The sequence below is a fragment of the Lipotes vexillifer genome, unplaced genomic scaffold, assembly GCF_000442215.2.
Source record: "Lipotes vexillifer unplaced genomic scaffold, Lipotes_vexillifer_v1.1 scaffold916, whole genome shotgun sequence".
NCBI lineage: Eukaryota > Metazoa > Chordata > Mammalia > Artiodactyla > Lipotidae > Lipotes > Lipotes vexillifer.
In genome coordinates, this window is record NW_006798383.1 from 405,113 (window position 1) to 426,638 (window position 21,526).

At 38.9% G+C, this 21,526-nt stretch overlaps 2 protein-coding genes across 2 annotated transcripts in view; one reads left to right on the top strand and one right to left on the bottom strand.

Moving 5' to 3' along the window:
• COX15 (cytochrome c oxidase assembly factor COX15) overlaps positions 1-839 on the bottom strand; it is a 14,104-nt gene extending 13,265 nt beyond the window's left edge. The window contains exon 1 of the mRNA XM_007470326.1: positions 678-839. Coding sequence (XP_007470388.1) covers positions 678-767 — 90 coding nt within the window. The 5' untranslated portion in view covers positions 768-839. The remainder of the gene's footprint in view (positions 1-677) is intronic.
• An 88-nt stretch (positions 840-927) lies between these two features.
• CUTC (cutC copper transporter) overlaps positions 928-21,526 on the top strand; it is a 22,996-nt gene continuing 2,397 nt past the window's right edge. Inside the window, exons 1-7 of the mRNA XM_007470327.1 lie at positions 928-1,134; positions 5,003-5,074; positions 8,594-8,653; positions 11,866-12,075; positions 12,740-12,775; positions 15,195-15,328; positions 19,144-19,171. Coding sequence (XP_007470389.1) covers positions 1,074-1,134; positions 5,003-5,074; positions 8,594-8,653; positions 11,866-12,075; positions 12,740-12,775; positions 15,195-15,328; positions 19,144-19,171 — 601 coding nt within the window. The 5' untranslated portion in view covers positions 928-1,073. The remainder of the gene's footprint in view (positions 1,135-5,002; positions 5,075-8,593; positions 8,654-11,865; positions 12,076-12,739; positions 12,776-15,194; positions 15,329-19,143; positions 19,172-21,526) is intronic.

Below are 21,526 nucleotides of genomic sequence, written 5' to 3' on the forward strand. Positions count from 1 at the left end.
TCTTTCCCTCTTGCATACTTGGTTTCAAACACAGTTCCCTTACATAACAAGACCTTAATAAAGATTTGACAAATCAGTTACAAATGAATGCCTCTAAGGCAGGAAACTTGGTATTTTATCTTTTGCTTCCCAGTTCCTAACGCATATTAATCACGCAATAATTATTAGTTCAGCGAATAAACGCCCTCTCCTGACTCTATCCCTAAGAGTCCAAACACCCATGTTTTCCCTATCCTGCTTCTAATTAACTAAGTAACTTTAGACAAGTTAAGCCTCAATTTACTTTTCTCCGTAGAATGGGGTTATAGTCCCTAACCTGACTATCCGGGAGCTTTGAGCAAAAATCAAATATATGGGTAAAAATCACTGAGCTTTTACTATGTGCTAAGCCTCTATGTATATTAAATTATTTAATACAACAACCCTTATGAAGTAGGTGCTATTATCCCCATTTTGCAGATGAATAAATTGAGGCACAGAAAGATTACCCAACTTGGCTAATAGCCCACAGCTACTAAGTGGTAAGTCCAGATCCGAACTCAGGGGCCCTAGACATAAGTAAATGCGTCGTGAACTCCAAGGAGCTACGGAAACGTGACGTGTGAGAATTATTCTCTCTGTCCTGGCCCTTTCACCCCATGCCAGCTTCCGCGACTCAGTCCGCTGCTGTGCGGTACCTGTGTTCCAGGCGCCGCCCCAGGAATCAAGAGCCGGAGACACGGGCTCCCCATCACTGCCTTCAAGGGCGGAAAGAGTAATCGCTGCATACTATGTACAGTGCACAACTGGCACCTCCACACTCCCGCACTCCCTGGTCTCCTTTCTCCGCCACCGACTGGAGAAGCACTACCGGGTCACGCACAACGAGCCCCTCCTTTTTAGAAGGCCGGGGCGAGCAGTGACTGCGCCTGCGCTAGCTAGCTCCTGGGCTTTCGCGGGGGCTGCTGGGGCGTGGAAATCGGGGACGCGCTGGGGTGTGCGCAGCCGCGAGGACGCGCCTGTCTGCTTGCGCGCGCTGGAACCCGGATTCTTGGGTGGAAACCGAAGACGCACGTGGGAGGAACGCGTGGAGCATGAAGAGGCAGGGAGCCTCGTCCGGGCGGAAGCGAGCGCGGATACCGTCCGGGAAGGCGGGTGCGGAAGGGGGCGGGGAGGGGGCGGTCGGCCGACTTCGCTCCCGGGTGAGGGCTGGGCCCGGCGGTGGTTCTGGCCAGTGGATTAATCGCGATTTTCCTGGAAGTACTTTTCCCTGCTCCTCTCAGCAACCCCCCTCCGCCCCCGTGCGGTATATTCTGTCATTCCGGCTTTAAACGTGTGGAAACCCGGGGGCTGGTGGCGAGAGTGGCCCAGCTCTGGAGCCAGATATGTGGGTTCGAATCCCAGCGCCACCACATCTCGTCGTGCAACCGTATTCAAGTTGGTTAACTTCTCTCCGCCTCGCTTTTCCCTTCTCCACCGAGGATACCAGTACCCCCTCACGGCACCGCTGTGATGGTTCAGTGTCGAGCGCTGAGCCCAGTGCCAAACCTGTGGGGACCGCTTAATAACCTGTAGCTTCTAGGTTGGGGTCGAGGATTGTCCCTAAAGCCACACCCCTCCCAAGTGGCAGAGCTTAGTTGCCCCAAGCCCGAAGTTCTTCCTAACGGGCCAGGGTGCGCTGGCATGGCAGGTGTTAGGGAATTTGGCAGGTCCGTCCTCCGTAAACTCTTGGTTCCTCCAAACTAGCAGTCCTCAAACTTTTTAATCTCAAGACCCCTTGGCCCTCTTAAAATTATTCAGACCCTTAAAGACCTTTTATTTATATAGGTTAAATCTATTGATGTTGTCCACGTTAGAAATTAAAAAAGGAAAAATTTTTAAATTTATTTTTATTTTATCAAACAGGAATTTTAAAAATATTTATTAACTAGAAAAAACATAATAAACCCATTACATGTTAACACAACATTTTTTATGAAAAAAATCACCATTTTCCTGAGCAAACAAAAAATAGTGAGAATAGTGCCAATGTTTTGTATTTTTGCAGATCTCTTTAACATCTGGCTAAATGGAATTCTCATACCTGCTTCTGCATTCAATCTGACAGGTCAAGTAGCCTCCCCAAAACTCCACTCCACTTGTGAGAGAATGAGAGTGAAAAAGGCAAAGTCTGAGTATTACTATGAAAATAATTTTCACTGTACGGGCTCTGAAAGTGTGTTAGAGTGCCCTAGTTCAGAGTTAACTGGACTACCCCACTTTGAGAACTGCTGCTCCAAACAAATATTCTCTTCTTTGATCCCTACAAATAACTTCCTTTTTTAGGACAATTGCCTTACTCTTTTTCTTTTTTCTTTTTAATTTTTGTTGTATATTGGAGTAGATTAACAATGTTGTGTTAGTTTCAGGTGTACAGCAAAGTGATTCAGCTATACATTTTCATGTATTTATTCTTTCTCAAATTCTTTTCCCATTTATGTTATTACAGAGTATTGAGCAGAGTTCCCTGTGCGATACAGTAGGTCCTGTTGGTTATCTATTTAAAATATAGCAGTGTGTACATGTCAATCTCAAACTTCCAATCTGTCCCTCTCCCCCATCCTTCTCCCCTGGTAACTGTAAGTTTGTTCTGTAAGTGTGCATCCCCCCCCTCTCCTGGCCAAGGTTGAGCCACGAGATTTCGGGATCTTAGTTCCCCTACCAGGTATTGAACCTGGGCCCTGGCAGTGAAAACGCCAAGTCCTAACCACTAGACCGCCAGGGAATTCCCACCAAGGTGTTTTCTTGTGTGAGGCAAATGGTACCCCTGCAGCACTGTTCAGTTAGATTGATCTGACAGCTGGTGTGAGTGGCTATCAGGAAAACCATGGGATTAATGCAGTGCTGTTGGTTAAGAGCACAGAGTGTCACTTAGCTCTTTCTGATAGTCTTCTCTTAAATAAATGAGGCAGTTACAGTTTGATGTTAGTGGATGATAGACTTTTGTTTTTCAAATTGAAAATTGATTTAAAAAAAACTGTAACAGCAACATCGGATAGAAAAAAATCAAGCAATATAGAAAAGTAAAAACAAGAAAGTAAAAGTAATTTTAAATCTCACCACCTGGTAGTAACAATTATCAGTATGTGGTGAACATTCTTTTAGGTATTATTAAGTATGCATTCAGTAGTTTTAATTTTTTAAAACTATGTGCTTAACTTACAGAAAAAATTCAAAACTCTGTTTTTATCACACTCTTTAGTGTAAATACATAAATTTTTATGAATTTATAAATATTCAGCCTTTAGTAAATCTTCGTGTGTCTATTGTGTACTGTGGTAGACAATGTTCTTACTGTGGGTAGTAATAAAGATTTCTCACATAAAGACTTAGGAAGTTTAGGTCAAGTAAGAGTGATCAGACACCTATCTACATAAATAATAATATGAGAAAATAATGTTTTAAAGAGGAACATATAGTTTATGAAGAGTTATATGAGTTCAGAAAAGGGAGATACAATTTCCTATTTTGGGAGAGAGGAAATATCACGGAAATGTGATTTGACATGAACCTTGGAAGATTTTAGCATTCAAAGATAGAGCTGGGGGCTTCCCTGGTGGCGCAGTGGTTGAGAGTCCGCCTGCCAATGCAGAGGACAGGGGTTCGTGCCCCGGTCCAGGAAGATCCCATATGCCGCGGAGCGGGTGGGCCCGTGAGCCATGGCCGCTGAGCCTGCGCATCCGGAGCCTGTGCTCCACAACGGGAGAGGCCACAACAGTGAGAGGCCCGCGTACTGATGGTGTAAACTGTCAAGTCAGAGAAAGCTGGGTTCTAGACTTTCCTGATCCTCTTTGTGGCCTTGGTCAGCTTATTGAATTTCCATGAGTCTTTTTTCCTTATTTTATAATGTAGCTAGTAGTATTAGTGGCTCCCAGGGGGGCCGGGGGAAAAAAAAAAAAAAAAAAAAAAAAAAAAAAAAGAGCTGGAAGCACTGTGGATTGAGGAGATGGCATAACCAAGAGCAGGGATGGGGATCGCAGGAACTTGAGGCATATAGAGGAAATAATGTATAGTTAATTAATGACAACTAGTACTTCTTGTATACTTATACTTTAAAGGGTACTATACACTTTAAATGAATTATCTCATTTTATCCTCACTACTCTGAGGTAGGTACTAAAACCTACTCTGTTTTATAGAAAACTTAGGCTAAGTAATTTGTCTAGAATCACATAAATCAGTTGTCTGGTCAGGATTTGAGATCCATCCCTGCTCTTAAATATACATACCTTATGAAGAAGTTTAAACATATTCTGCAGGTGTTGAGAAGCCATCGAAAGAATCTTGACCTGGAATGTGATGATGAGGTCTGTGCTTTAGGAAGATTAACTTGGCATTCAGTGTATATTTTTCTCAGTATAATTTCTTTTTTAAAATTTTGTTTATACAGCAGGTTTTTATTAGTTATGTTTTATACATATTAGTGTATACGTGTCAACCCCAATCTCCCAGTTCATCGCACCACCACCCCCAACCCCCACCGCTTCCCCCCTTGGTGTCCATACGTTTGTTCTCTACATCTGTGTCTCTATTTCTGCCTTGCAAACCAGTTCATCTGTACCATTTTTCTAGGTTCCACATATATGCATTAATATATGATATTTGTTTTTCTCTTTCTGACTTACTTCACTCTGTTTGACAGTCTCTAGGTCCATCCACATCTCTACAAATGACCCAATTTTGTTCCTTTTTATGGCTGAATAACATTCCCTTATATATATGTACCACATCTTTATCCATTAGTCTGTCGATGGGCATTTCTCAATATTTCTTATACCTATGTCTGTGTTTTTATTTTGCAGTCCAGAGACATCAATTTAACAATTAATATGGTATTTTATTGCATTCATGAGCCCTAGTGTACTTACATACTTACCTATTATTAGACATTTGGATTTTGGCAACAAAATGTAAAATATTTGTGGTTGCATGGTCTGGATGGATAGTATCATCATGAAATTTCATTGTTCTCTGTATATTTTAGGAGCAGCAAATGCATTTCTTATGGAAGTGTGTGTTGATTCAGTGGAGTCAGCTGTAAATGCAGAAAGAGGAGGTAAGAGAAATTAGAAAATCATGGCAATTGGCAGTCCTTTTAAAAGTCTGAAAATGAATCCTGTGAACTGACCTTAGGAACCTTTGTGATCTCTAAGGATCCCAGTAATCCTTTTGAAAACAACCAACCAACTAGAAGACCTACTGATCGTCTAGTCCTACTTCCCCAGTAGGTTACATTTTGAGTCAGGTGTCCATAATAGTGCTTACTAACCAACTTTTTTTTTTTTTTTTGGCTGCGTTGGGTCTTTGTTGCTGCATGCAGGCTTTCTCTAGTTGCGGCGAGCAGGGGTTACTCTTCGTTGTAGTCTGCAGGCTTCTCATTGCGGTGGCTTCTCTTGTTGTGGAGCACGGGCTCTAGGTGTGTGGGCTTCAGTAGTTGTGGCACATGGACTTAGTTGCTCCGCGGCATGTGGGATCTTCCCAGACCAGGGATCTAACCTGTGTACCCTGCATTTGCAGGCAGATCTTTAACTACTGCGCCACCAGGGAAGCCCTAACCAAGTTTTTTAAAATTGAACTTAGCAAAGATTTAATTTTTTTCAGGCCACTGATTTTAGAGATTTGATGCTTTTTTCATTGTGAGGACTTTTATCATAATCTTTTTTTTTTGGAACATCATATATTTTACCTCATGGTTTCTTTTGCACCCTGGACTTGCTTAAACAGGAAGCACAGGAATTCCCATCATCTCAGGATCAGAAAATTTTTTAAACTTTATTATAGAAAATTTCAAACATACACAAAAGTAGAATAGTATAATGAATCACCATGTACCCATCAGCTTTAATCATTTTCAGTACATGGCCAATCTTTCATTTATATTGGGGGTGAGCAAACGTTTTTGTTAAGAGCAAGACAGAATATATTTCTGACTTTGCTGGCCACATTTGGTCTCTGTCATATATTCTTTGTTTTTTTAAAAAATCCTTTGAAAATGTATAAACCATTCTAAATTTGGCAATAAAAAAAGGGTGAAGTACTGACCAAGCTACAACATAGATGAATCTTGAAATATTATTCTACGTGAAAGAAAGCAGTCAAAAAATACCACATATTGTATGATTCGACTATATGAAATATCCAGAATAGGCAATTTTTTTATAGACAAAGTAGATTGGTGGTTGTCGAGGACTGCGGAGCATGGGGAGAAGGGAAAGTGACTGCTGAAGGGTGTGAGGTTTCTTTTCGGGGTTATGAAAATGTTCTAAAATTGGTGACATTGGTTGCAAAATTCTGTGAGCATACTAAAAACCATTGAATTATACACTGTAAAAGGGTGAATTGTATGATATGGGTCAGTTGTATGAAATGTATGTTTTTTTAAAATACACGAAAACAGGACTTCCCTGGTGGCACAGTGGTTAAGAATCCACCTGTCAGTGCAGGGGACATGGGTTCGAGCCCTGGTCCGGGAAGATGCCAGGTGCCGTGGAGCAACTGAGCCCATGCGCCACAACTACTGAGCCTGTGCTGTAGAGCCCACAGCCATGACTACTGAGCCCACATGCCACAACTACTGAAGCCCGCACACCTAGAGCCCGTGCTCCACAAAAAGAGAAGCCACCACAATGAGAAGCCCATGCACTGCAATGAAGTGTAGCCCCCGCTCAACACAACTAGAGAAAGCCCGTGTGCAGCAACGAAGACCCAACATGACCATAAATAAATTAATTAATTAATTAATTAATTTTAAAAAATACATGAAAACTTGAATGCCATAACAAAAAGAAGCTTGTGAGCCTTTGGCCTGCAGACCATCATTTACTGACCTCTGATCTATATTCCTGCCTTCCCTCTCCCATCCCCAAATTATTTTGAAGCAAATCCCAGACATTATGTCATTTCATCTGCAAATATTTCAGTATCTCTAAAAGGCTTTAAAAATGATAATAATAACCTTTACAAATAATAATAATAGGGCTTCCCTGGTGGCGCAGTGGTTGAGAGTCCGCCTGCGATGCAGGGTACATGGGTTTGTGACCCGGTCTGGGAAGATCCCACATGCCGCGGAGCGGCTGGACCCGTGAGCTATGGCCGCCGAGCCTGCGCGTCCGGAGCCTGTGTTCTGCAACGGGAGAGGCCACAACAGTGAGAGGCCCGCGTACCGCAAAATAATAATAATAATAATAATAATAATAACCAAAATATTAGTAACATATTTTTAAAATAATATTTATTAATATCATCAAACATACCCAGTTAGTTTTCAGCTTTCCCCAATTGGCTCACACAGTTTTGTTTTGTTTTACAGTTCTTTGAATCAAGATATAAACATATTTTTTTGATATGTCTGTTTCAGTCTATGTTTCCCTTTTTTCTTTCTTTCTTTCTTTCCTTATAGTTTGTTAAAGAAACTGTGACTTTCATCTTTTATTTAATTTTATTTATGTATTTATTTATTTATTTTTGGCTGCATTGGGTCTTCATGGCTGCACACAGGCTTTTTCCTAGTTGCAGTGAGCAGGGGCTACTCTTCGTTGCGGTGTGCAGGCTTCTCATTGCGCTGGCTTCTCTTGTTGCAGAGCACGGGCTCTAGGCATGCGGGCTTCAGTATTGTGGCACGTGGGCTCGGTAGTTGTGGCTCGTGGGCTCTAGAGCGCAGGCTCAGTAGTTGTGGTGCACAGGCTTAGTTGCTCCATGGCATGTGGGATCTTCCTGGACCAGGGCTCAAACCCATGTCTCCTGCACTGGCAGGAGGATTCCCAACCACTGCGCCACAAGGGAAGTCCCGAGATTGCTTTTTTTTTTTTTTTTTTTGCGGTACGCGGGCCTCTCACTGTTGTGGCCTCTCCCATTGTGAAGCACAGGCTCCGGACACGCAGGCTCAGCGGCCATGGCTCACGGGCCTGTGTCCCCTGCATTGGCCGGCGGACTCTCAACCACTGCGCCACCAGGGAAGCCCCCGAGATTGCTATTTTTTTAATCAATGAAGAGTCAGTGTTCCACTGTGGTCAATCCAGAAACTTCTTTATTCTAAATGACTTCCTTGTACGTAGAGAAGCAACCCTATAATACAAAATTTTAAGAGACCTAGCTTAACTTGAATTAACTCTTAAATTTGACTATCAGTAATCATGTGGGTTGCAGAATATAGTTGGGTTTAAAAATAGAGTTTTACTCTAGTTTTATAATTTGATTTCTCTCTGTTTCTAAGACTCTGTTCTATATTTAGAAAAAAAATGTTAAGTTTGCTGTTTAATAAGAGTTTATTTTGGACAATAACTTTTGAACAATGCTTTTGAAAATTTTTCTTAATTAAAAAACTTATTATGGGCTTCCCTGGTGGTGCAGTGGTTGAGAGTCCGCCTGCCGATGAAGGGGACACGGGTTTGTGCCCCAGTCCGGGAAGATCCCACATGCCGCGGAGCGGCTGGGCCCGTGAGCCATGGCCGCTGAGCCTGCGCGTCCAGAGCCTGTGCTCCGCAACGGGAGAGGCCACAACAGTGAGAGGCCCGCGTAACGCAAAAAAACAACAACAAACAAATTATTGTGCTTAGCAATGCTTTTCTTATTACAGGTGCTGATCGCATTGAATTATGTTCTGGCTTAGTGGAAGGAGGAACCACACCCAGCATGGGTAAGTGTCCATTTTTCGGATTTTCTCATAGAGCCTGGAGACGATAATCTGTTTCATTGGGATCTTTTACTGAAGTTACTAACATGTTAACTATGTCATGGATATTGTATCAGTTAGAAATGTTTATCGTTGCAAATAAACTTGTTTATCACAGATGTGATCAAATAGATTTTTTTTCCCTTATATATCATAAAGTTGAGATTAAGTTATTGTTAATATTGGTTCATATGCTCTGCAGTAATGTCAAGGACCATGGTTTTTTTAATCTTTCCATTCTGGCATCCTTGGTATACTGACTTTTGTCTTCATTTCACCCCTCTTAGTCTTTGTGCTGTTGTCATACATTTTTTTTTTACATATGTTAAAAACCCCACACTGCATTGTTATTATTTTTGTTTAAAGAGCCAGTTATCTTTTAAAGAGGCTGAAATAATAAGAAGACATCATATTTACCCATGTGTAATTAACCATTTCTGATGCTCTTCCTTTGTATAGATCTATATTTTCATCTGGTTTCATTTTCCTTCTGCCTGAAGTAATTCTTCTAACATTTTTTGTAGTACAATGTGCTGGTGATGAATTCTTTCAGCTTTTGTGTATCTGAAAACACCTTTCCCCATTTTTTGAAAGATATTTTTGCTGGGTGTAGAATTCTAGGTTGACAGTTTTATTCTGCCAGGACTTTAAAGATGCTTCTCCACTGTCTCCTTGCTTGTATTGTTTCTGACAGGAAATCTGTCATCCAAACCTTTGTTCTTTTCTGTGTAATTTGTCTTTCTCTTGGTTACTTTTTTTTTTTTTTTTTTTTTGCGGTACGTGGGCCTCTCACTGCTGTGGCCTCTCCTGTTGCGGAGCACAGGCTCCGGACGCTCAGGCTCAGCTGCCATGGCTCACGGGCCCAGCTGCTCCGTGGCATGTGGGATCTTCCCGGACCGGGGCACGAACCCATGTCCCCTGCATCGGCAGGCGGACTCTCAACCACTGCGCCACCAGGGAAGTCCTCTCTTGGTTACTTTTAAGATTTTGTTCTTTATTCTTGGTTTTGAACAATTTGAGTATGATGTACCTGAGTGTAGTTTTTTTCATGTTTCTTGGACATGTGCATTTATACTTTTCATCACATTTGCAAATTTTTCAGCATTTAATGTCCTCCACTCCCTCCTTCAAAGACTTCAGCTAACTTACTTAAGGCTGCTTAAAGTTGTTCCACAGCTCACTGATGAACTACTCTTAAAAAAAACTTTTTCTCTGTTTCATTTTCTATAGATCCTATTCCTTTGTTTTCAAGTTAACTGATCTTTTCTCTGCAATGTCTAATTGCTGTTAATCCCAACTAGTGTATTTTTCATCTCACACACTGTAGTTTTCATCCCTAGATATTTGAGATTGTTGTTATATCTCTCATGTCACTTTTTAGCTTTTTTGAACATATAGAATAAGTTACAATAGCTATTTTAATGACTTGGGTGCTAATTCTAACATCTGTATCAGTTCTAGGTTGGTTTTGTTTGATTGATTTTCGCCTAATGATGCATCTTGTGTTCCTGCCTGATAATTTTTCATTGTATGTAAGACATTATGAATTTTACTTTGCTGGGTACTGGATATTTTTATATTCCTATAAATATTCTTGAGCAGTTAGGTATTGGAAAGAGTTTGTTCATTTTGGATTGGGTTTTTAAAATTTGTTAAGTGGGTCTGGAATAGTGTTATTCCCCACTACTGAGGCAAGACCTTCTGTGTACTCTACCCAGTGCCCCATGAATCTTGAAATTTTCCTGTGTGGCTGGTGGGAACAGGCATTATTCCTGGCCTGGTGTGAATGACAGGCACTATTTCTTCTAATTCTTTTCAGTGGGTCTTTCTCTGGCTTTGTGTAGTTTCCTTGCGTGCATACGCCGATCGGTACTCAGCTGAATATTAGCGGGAAGGGGGGTGTGGTTCTGTGCAGATCTCCAGGGTTCTCTTTCTCTCCTCCCTGCTATTCTCTGCTGTGAACTCTAGCCACTTGGTCTTCCTAGACTCTCAGCTTTGTTTCCTCAACTCAGAGAATTCTCTGGCCTCTGCCTGGGTTCCCCCTCCCTATGCTGTGGCCTGGAAAACTCTCAAGGTAGTAATCTGGGTCATTCAGAGAGCTCACCTCATTTGTTTCCCATCTCTCAGGCAACATTATCCTTTGTTGCAAACCATTGTTTCATATGTTTTGTCTGTTTTTTGGTTTTATGGGTGGAAGGGTAAATCCAGTTCCTGTTACTCTGTCTTGGTCAAAAGCCCAAGTTCCTATATGAAATTTTGACTCCTATATTTTACTCTGAGATGGATGATAGCGTTATTTAGTGTAAAAGGTTTATATATGCAATGACCTTTTGGACTCTTCTCTCTAAAATAAAGGAGGGCATTCCCTAGCCACTCTGTGAAATACCTAGAACATACCTGTTATTTGAGTGCAGTCTGTTTTTTGCAACAGCAGTCATGTATGATTCATTACTTGATGATGGGCACATTGCTATCCCATGCAGAATTGGGGTTCTTGTAGCAAGGAAAAAGATGTAAATTCACATTGGGTAAACACTAATGGTGCTTGCCACAGATCTTATACCATTGAATGTTTCTGAACTAGCCACGAATTGTGTCAAATTTGGGTACTTTTATTCATAGATCTCATAAAATCACAAATAAGTACAACTTTGCTCCCTTTTGCATATCTCTTATTTTAAAAAAAAGGCTTTGCTAAATATCTTAATCCATTAAGGAATCATAAACTTTAGAACTATGTAACCATCTCTATAGTAGGTTTTAAATAGAGCTGTAATCATTATGAAGGAGAAACTGGATCTTAGGGGATACACTGGCAGAACATAGAGCCTGGTAGTTATTACACTTTCAAATGTCACATTCCAGTAAAAGAATTTAGTTGAGTCAACTAACAAGTGCTTTTAAAATGTGGTAACTTCCTTCTATTTTCTAAATTGCTTTTTTATTTACCCTTGATTTTCTAATTACGTAACTTCTACTATATGTACGTTTTTCTTCTCAGTGTCTCCTTTTTCCTTTAGATCCATCTTTCTATGGTTTATTCCATCAACTCTTCCATTTCTTGTAGAAGTGATACACTAGAGCAAACGTAAAAGACCAGTACAGTAATATTTTATTGACTTCCTTGAGCTTTTAGCTCACATTTGAATTTTAATTAGTCTGCTCTGTTCTTATAGGTGTCCTTCAAGTAGTGAAGCAGTATGTCCAGATACCAGTTTTTGTGATGATTCGGCCACGTGGAGGTGATTTTTTATATTCAGACCGTGAAGTTGAGGTGATGAAGGCTGACATTCGTCTTGCCAAACTTTATGGTGCTGATGGTTTGGTATTTGGGGCACTGACTGAAGATGGACACATTGACAAAGAACTGTGCATGTCCCTTGTTGGTAAGAATTTGTATCTGAGACCAAAAAGTCTCTAATGATGATTGCATTGAATACTCCCAATATAGAAAAACGCAATCACAAAACTGACTTTTCATTCACACCTGCAGGCACTTATACTAACCTATTTTAAACACTAGCTATTTAGGTGTTTTGGGTAGAGACTATGTGTGACATAGCCCTCCTGACTCTTTCAGTTACTATAGACTGGGTTCTGCTACTGTTCCTATAGGGTTTAAGGGAAATTTACCTTGATTCCTTTAATCACAGCACCGAAAAGTTGAAAAGCTATTACAGTTGGTGAGGATGGGGAGATGTAGAGAGGACAGAAGCAAACTACTTATATTACTAGGCCAGAGTATTTCTTGAAGATTTGCAGAAGGGTCGTAATAGGTGTAATGCTACCCTTATAGTTGCCAAATCATATAGTTTTTATTTGGTGCCTCTAAGGAGTGGGTGACTTTTTTTTTTTTTAATGAAAATCAGAGATTAATGGAAACATAGGACTTCTGGATTTGGAAGGTTGCCATTTTTTTATTATTTTAGTTCAGTGTCTTCACTTAAGAGAAGAAAGTATTAAAAAGTTCATTCTAACATGGAGAATTCTGTAAATAGTAATCAGTGATGATCTCTTCATTCATGTTGTCATGTGATTTTCTTTATATAGCTATTTGCCGTCCTCTGCCAGTCACTTTCCACCGAGGTGAGTCATTTCCATTTTAGAAGTTCTGTTGAACGGTGTCAGTTTTCTCATTTCACCAAATGCCACAACCTTTTTTCTGGAACACAATTGTATAGTGTCGTTACAGTGTTACCAATTGGTCTTTTTTATACTGGTCATGGGACTAACAGTTGTAAATTTAGAGATGCACAATTTCTAGAAAATATGAAGCCTTAGTTATGAAAAGTTGTTAAAAGCAGAAGGTGGTGGTGGTGGCATATAATAGAGGGAGAGAGTAAGCATTGCCTACAAGTGCGTGTGCTTGTCACAGCTTTGCAAGCAAGAATCCTGAGATTCATTTTTATTAGTTTGCCTCAGGTCATGTGCAGTCTCAAAAAGAATAAATAACTATGGCCAATGAAAGGAAATGTGCTGCTTGGCTTAAGCCAGATAAGATCATTCTGGAGCTAGGAGTGAGGTCAGCTTTTCCAGATGAATCTAAGATTCATGGGCAGAGAGGGGGAGGGTATCTGATGAAGAATTGGGTACTATTAGGAAGAGGAGAGAAGAAATAGGTGCTGGATAATCAATGAACAGATGTTCACTATAGTGCACAAAATTATTGTACATTATTGATAGCTTGTCTGCATCAGAATGATTTCTAAAAAGTATCCGATAATTTTATATGAAAATACTTCTTTTCTCTAAATCAGGCAGTTACAATTCCCATAATTTTTGCCTAGCATTGGTAAAATGGAGGAACAAGTGTGAATTTTGCCTTCAGAGGCACTGCCATTGCACATGAAAAGAAAGAAGTCTTCAATTTTTTTTTATTTGATGATATGCATGAGAAATTATTGAATTTTTTTTGTCCTTTTGAGTAAGCATCCAAAGATTAAGATGAGAGTGGACACTGGGATTTGCATCCATTTATAGAAATTAGGTATATAGCATTTGTAATCCTTGTTTCTTTATGAAATGAGTAACACCAGAAAACTTTCTTGACTTGCTGTTTAGCAATGCTTCTCATAAACTAGCAATAACTAAAAGATGTTCGATCGCTTAAAAGTCAGAACTTTGGGGCCTCCCTGATGGCGCAGTGGTTGGGAGTCCGCCTGCCGATGCAGGGGATACGGGTTCTTGCCCCGGTCCGGGAGGATCCCACATGCCGCGGAGCCATGGCCGCTGAGCTTGCGCGTCCGGCAAGGGGAGAGGCCACGACAGTGAGAGGCCCACCTATCGCAAAAAAAAAAAAGTCAGAACTTTGAAGCTAGCCAAAAAAAGAAAAGTTTTAAAATATGAGGTAATTTAAATTAGTAAACATTTATCTGAAAAATATATAGTTTAAAATTTGATATGCTAAATAATTCAAAATAAACCCACCATATAGAATATATTTTTCTGTTCTTAAACTAAGAAAATCATTTCAAAGTTTTTGTCTTTTCCTTCAATAAATTTAGCAAAAATTTCCATGTTTTTATATTGTTATATTGTCCTGTGTTCCACATTTTTTTCACTCATGTATTTAATATTATGGCAGTATAATCACTGAGAAGGTACTGACACCAAAAAAGGAAAATCCTCTGTGTTACATTTAGCTGCCTCCATACACTAAAGGGTGAAAGGAAGGGGTCTACCACCTAATCCACCATAGATCAGCACTTGTGTATCATGTAGCAGTGCTGAGAACCGAAGCAGAAGTAGTTTTCTTTGGGGTTCCTATTGCCAGTTTCCTCAGTGAGGAGAGAGAAGTCTCTTAGAAAGTAGGATGGAACTGAAACCTCATATAGTCTGTTGTAAACAACTATCCTTATACTATGAGTCTTGAGTACATGAAATAAATGGATTAGAATAAAATATTAGTCAATAATGAGAATGTGAACCAAGGCTTCTTCTAGAACTGGTGAGTGTAGTGTTTTCATTCTGTTTGTCCAGTTTGTTTGAACCCTTAGAGCAGACTCCCAAATGTGAGTCACTTGCCTGTTATGTTCACAATTTTACCATATCCAAGGGTTACTTGTGCAAATTTATTTAATAATTTTCTTAAAATCTTAAGTAAATTTATTTTAAAGAGAAACTTTATAACTAATGAAAAATGGAAACTTTTCACTTCTAATCTGCATTTAAGTAAATGCATCTGTTCAAATGCGTACCATCTAAAATGATCCTGCATACCATTGGTGGCATGCTGACTGTGGTATGCTGGTAAACTGGTTCTCAGGAAAAAAGAGTCCTGATTTGTAGCATTTGTTGATTTCTGTGGTTTTGTACTTTCACCTTGACTAATTTCAGCTGCCAATGGATTGACAATCATGCTTGCAAAATTCCTGAATATTTAACAACTGACTCTTGCAAGCCAGGACAAGCTAGGTCCAGCATACCACTGTGTGTATACTACATTTTGGAAAGCACTGTATTAGAGATATCTGTTCAAAATTCAAGTCAGTTTTATTTATTTCAGCCTTTGACATGGTTCATGATCCAATGGCAGCTCTAGAGACCCTCTTAACTTTGGGATTTGAAAGAGTATTAACCAGTGGATGTGACATTTCAGCACTAGAAGGACTACCCCTAATAAAGCGACTCATAGATCAGGTACACACAATTTCCTTCCTTTCTTCCTAAGACGCTGTCGTGGTTACTTCTGATATTCTGCTGTTCAACGAGGTTGTAAAACTACATATTACTGACTTTGTGGTTACTCCATAGCAAGCAGGAAATAACATATTTTATAATTTTTATTTCTTTCACATGAGCATTTTTAGTAGCCAAGGCTCTTAAGATCAAATTATAGGCAATGCCTAAATAATTGATCTAATTTGGATAACCACAGCAAATTTTACCTTTCTTCTGCCATTAGCATTGCATAGTTTAAGCCACATCTTCTTACTGTCAACCTATGTATACTCAGGGGTTCCCACATAAAATTTGAGAAAATTATCATTTCGAGGTGAATTCTAAAACTAAAACTGGGACTTCCCTTGTGGTCCAGTGATTAAGACTCCACGCTTCCACTGCAGGGGGCATGGGTTCGATCCCTGGTGGGGGAACTAAGATCCTGCATGCCAGATGGCACTGCCAAAAAAAACCTAAAACTGTATCCTTCTCATTTCTCCCAAACTACCAAGATAGGAGGAAATACATTTTTCTCTTATATGATTTCCTCTTGTGAGTTCACATCATTTGTAGAACAGCCAGAAGATGGCTTTGTAATTGTAGTATGTCTGTGTTTTTCTGACACCAGTCCAGAGGCATTCTAAGTTAGTGAGTATGGACTTTGAGATGAGAATGTTCTGGATTTGAGACAGTTTTGACACTTGCTGTATAATGTTGAGTAGATTACTAGCGTTTAAGCCTCTGTTTCCTCATGTGAAATTGAGATAAGTTTAATATCTCCTATATAGGGTTGCTCTGAGGATTGGTAGAGATCAGGTAGGATTGGTAGAGATAAGAGATATGAAAGGCTCTTGGTAAGAGCCTTAGCAGAGTGCTTGATATATATTAGATTTTAATACATATTAGTGTCTATAATTATTATTACTGCTATTATTAATAATATTATTTAGTGTTTTTGTGTAGACATCTGCTTATGTTTACTTTTCTATAACCATGAAAATAATTTTCACAAATTTCACCTGAGGATCAGATAAATTTTTCTAGACTGGAACTTACTGGTTTTATAAATATTTATTAAGTATATATTAAGGTGCAGGGCATTTGCCCTATGGTGGTGACCAAGGGGTGCCTGCGCACGCATGCGTGTGTGTGTGTCTGTAGTCACTGCCCTTACAAACTAGTGCACAACAGGCACTTTTAATAGAGTACTGTATAAAAAAAAGTCCTGTGGGAGCACATTGGAGAGGAATTAACCCCAGATTTGAGGGATTGGGATTAACAGTAGTTAGCTTCCCAGAAGAAAAGAAATCCACACTGCAATGTCTTACTCATTTGAAGGATGATTAGGAGCCATCAATGTAAAAGGGAATAGGGAGAGGGAGAGTCGGGGGGATGCTCCATGTAGACAAAACAGTATATGCAAAGGCCTAGAAACAAAAGTGAGTATAATTGATTAAAATATTGAAGAATGACTATAATGTTGAATGTGAAGAGAAGAATACTGTCCAGAGCCTTGAAAACTATTTAAGAGTTTGTATTTTATCCTTGGTGCACTGGGGAAGCCTGAAGGGTTTTAAAATAGGATTAATGAGTCAGGTTTCCATTTTAAAATGGTTACTCAGTATGGAGTAGAGAATAATTGTTGTAGTCATATATTGCATTTCAAAATATTTGTGTGTGTGTGTGTATGTGTGTGTGTGTGAGAGAGAGAGAGAGAGAGAGAGAGAGAGATTTGTAGTTTAATCACTGGTTGGCAGGAAGAGCTGGGTTAAATATGCTTATACTCTAACTTTACTTTTTTTAAGTAAAAATTATATGTATATATAGCAGGTGTACAACATGATGTTTTGATATACATATACAAAATGAAATGGTTACAGTCAAGATCATATTCATCTGTTCATATAGTTAACTTGTGTGGCGTGTGTGTGTGGTGAAAGTACCTGAAATCTACTCTCTTAGCAAATTTTTAGTATTCAGTACAGTTTTATTGACTATAGTCATCATGCTATACATTTGATCTATAGACGTACTCATCCTACATAGCAACTTTGTATCCTTTTACCAACATCTCCCCATTTCCTTCACCTCCTTACCCCTGGTAACCACCATTCTATTCTCTGCTTCTCTGTATTTTGCTTTTTTAGATCCCACATAGAAGTGAGATCATGCTAACTTTACTTCTTGAAGCAGTTACTTAGTAGTATAATATACTGGTTAAAGCATAGGATTTGGGATTAGAAAGGTCTATGTTTAAATCCTGGTTTTGCCACTTATTAACAGTGACCTTGGGCAGTTTACCTAGCCATCCTAAACTTCAGTTTCCTTACCTACAAAGTTAGCATAATAATAGTGCCTACCTCTTAGAATAGTTGTGGATTACTTCAGCACAAGGTCTGACACTTAGTAATTGCTCTGTATTGGTAAATCACTTTGATAGCCTCAGGTAAGCATATACTTCTAAATAATCTTTTATGGAAGGACAGAAAAAAAGTGATAGAATTCATCTCTTTAAACATTTGTCCATGTTTTAGAAAGCTTTCAGTTGGAAGAAACAGTTACAGTAAGTATGACTTTTTTGCTCCTAAACTCATTTCAGCGTTCTAGATAGTAAATATTTAGTTTTGTGGGTATTTTGCTGTAGTCTGTTTGAGGATACTAAACAGCCTTGTTTCACTTATTTCTCTAACAATTATTAAATTTTGTGAAATAGCCCCCTCTCCCTTTTACTCTCTATTTCATTTCCTTGCTTTTTTTTCATTGTATGTTTAAATATTTATATTATATAAATATACCTGTTGTCTGTTTTCGTTGAACGTGAAAGCTCCATGAGAATAGGAACTTTCTCTTGCTCATGATGTCAGAGAGGAAAAACGTTTTCTTTACCCTCTTTTTTTTTTTTTTTTAATAAATTTATTTATTAATTTATTTGGCTGCGTTGGGTCCTCGTTGCTGCGCATGGGCTTTCTCTAGTTGGGGCGAGTGGGAGCCACTCGTTTTTCTCCCGTTGTGGAGCACAGGCTCTGGACGCGCAGGCTCAACGGCCATGGCTCATGGGTATAGCCGCTCGTGGCATGTGGGATCTTCCCAGACCAAGGCACGAACGCGTGTCCTCTGCATTGGCAGGCGGACTCTCAACCACTGCGCCACCAGGGAAGCCCTCTTTTTTTCTTTTTTAAACATTTTATTTTATTTATTATTTTTGTCTGTGTTGGGTCTTCGTTGCTGCGCACACGCTTTCTCTAGCTGCGTTCGTTGCGGTGCGGGGGCTTCTCTTGTTGCGGAGCACAGGCTCTAGGCGTGCAGGCTTCAGTAGTTGTGGCACATGGGCTCGGTAGTTGTGGCTTGTGGGCTCTAGAGCACAGGCTCAGTAGTTGTGGTGCATGGCCTTAGTTGCTCCACGGCATGTGGGATCCTCCCAGACCAGGACTCAAACCCGTGTCCCCTGCATTGGCTGGTGGATTCTTAACCACTGTGCCACCAGGGAAGCCCCCAGTAATGGGTTTTCTTAAGGTGGTGTGATTATTTAGTATTTATATTTTATTCTCCTATTCTTTGTGTTTATAACAGTACAAGTCTTTAAAGCAATACAATAAAATAACCTTTCTGGGTAGAAAGAGTTACTACTCTGAACATTTTACTTACCCAAGATCCCAAAGAAATAGAAAGACCTATTGAAAATTAGATACTAGTAGTAACTTAATAAATTTAGTATAATTATGTTTCTGTTTTGCTGCCTTATTATCCCATGTAAGAGAAGGATATTAAAATTGTTTATTTTTTTCTTTTTTCAGGCAAAAGGCAGGATTGTGGTAATGCCAGGTACTTATTTATCTATCCGTTTACTAGTGTAACACTATAGTGAGGAAGAGCAAAAGAGGCAGGACAGTATGGGGGGTAGTATTAGTACATGGTGTTCGGAAAGAATATATAATTTGATTAAAATGTTTAAGATTGGGGGATCTGTGCTGCAATTTAAAACTTTATATGAGGAACACTCTAGTAGGGTTTCGCTCAGAGAAGAGCAAATAAGGATTGGGGTTTCTCCATGTTTGCTTTCCCATAGTATACAATTTTGTGAATGTAGATGTTCATTTCTGGTGAGGCACACCAAGTTTGATGCTGCTACACTGCATTAGGGCCAAATGTCCTAGTTGTTGACAAGGTATAAGCAAACATAGGTAACACCCCTGGGTAATGTAATACTCAGTTTCTGAAAATCTTTGATCACAAAATTCTTCCTTGTAGTCAGAACAGTTGGATCACATACTTCTAATGATAACTCTAAGATCAATGAAGTACATAATGGCTCATTAGAAGTCAACAGTTTTTAAAGAATTAGATAAGATGACCTAGATCCAGAATAAGATTAATATAAAGACAATCTTAATTTTTTCTTATTAAATTTCTCAAACGTATAAAAAAGAAAACAGCATTATGAATACTCATGTACCCAATTTCTATATTTAACATTTTATCACATTTGTTTCATCTTTTTTTTATCCTGAGGTATTTTAAAATTAAATTAAAGGCATTATAACATTTTCTCTTTATACGTCTCTAAAAAAATAAGGGCATTTTACTCTAACCACAATATCATTATCACATCTATCAAAATAAACACTAAATCCCTAACACCATTTAATACTCAGCCAATACTCTCCTTTCTCTAATTGTACCCAGAATGTTTTTTATAGCTGATACGTTCAAACCAGGATCCAATCAAGGAAGAAGTATTGCACTTGGTTTTTATCTTTCTTAATATCTTTTAATATAGAAGTTTTCCTTTTCTTCTTCTGCTTTAAAAAAAATGACATTTAAAAAGTTTGAACTACTTACCCAGTAAAATGTCCTAGTTTCTGGATTTATCAGATTCTTTCCTTTTGATACTGTTTAGCATGTATTTCCTAGACTAGCCTCTGTATTTTCCTGTAAACTGCTTGTTTAGATTCTGGTTAAATATTTTTGGTAGAAATACTTCATGGATAATTCTGAATACTTCATATTTCATCACATCAGAAGGCATACAATGTCTGGTTGTCTTAATACCAATGATGCCAAGAGTGACCAGAGGTCAAAATGGTGATGGTGAGATATAGGCCAACTTTTAAAAAGAGGCCAAACAGACGGATAGTGTCAGAAATTTGGGAAAGCTTTGACTTGTAGCAAGTTCCTGAAACATGAGCAAAAAGAAAGCATATATTATTTGTTAAGTTGAGACCCTTAGTAAATTAATCAGGGAATGTTAAAGAAACTTAATTGAGTCTGATGCATTTCCATTTAAGACTAAATATATTTATACTTGACAACTAATACCCAGACTTAAAGACAGTTGTTAACGTAAGATTGCCTTTGCTTTATATGTAATTATTAAGTTATGTGCTATGTGCAAGGCGCTACTTGGGATACAGAGTTACACAAGAAACTGCTTCCTCAAGGGGCTTACAGTCTTAGGTGAAAAGATGTTATATCCAAAAATATTTGTGATTATTTAACAAACCTTACCAAGAAAATGCTAATTATATGACAGGTTCTGTGGTAGGTGTAAAAACACAGAAATATATATGAAGTAATCCTTCTACTTGAGGAGCTCACCAAATAGATCTATAAACAAATTATAACGATTTCATGTAAGTAATTACCAGCAAGTAAAAATTCCTGGGTAAGTCAACCTGAATGCCTAATGAGTGTCCATCATTGGGAAATATAAAGATAACTAGAACATAGTAGCTCCCCTCTAGGGACTTTCATAATGAAGCTTACAATATAATTTAGGCTCCAGTTTCCTTATCTTTATAAAGAGAGGATATTGAACTAGCTGTTCTTTCAAGTCCCACCTGTTAGTCTATGTTTGGAAAATGTATTACTTATGTTCTGATAACTGAGCAACGTGTGTTTCAGTGGCCAGATATTTTGTTATTTATTAGAAGGAAATAATGTATTTGTCTTTTAAACCTTACAAGTTTGTGAAGTAGGCCATACTATCCCTCTTTGATGAAAAAAATTGAGGCTCAGTGGATTTAAGTAATTTATCTAAGATCACATAGCTGTGAAGGGCCACAGTGGTAAAGCCAGGATTCTAATCTAAATCTGACTTCTCAGTCTGTTCTTTCTGCTTCTTAGGGCTCAGTGATATTACTGTACCACCAAGAAAAAGAGTTAATGAGTCTGAAAGAG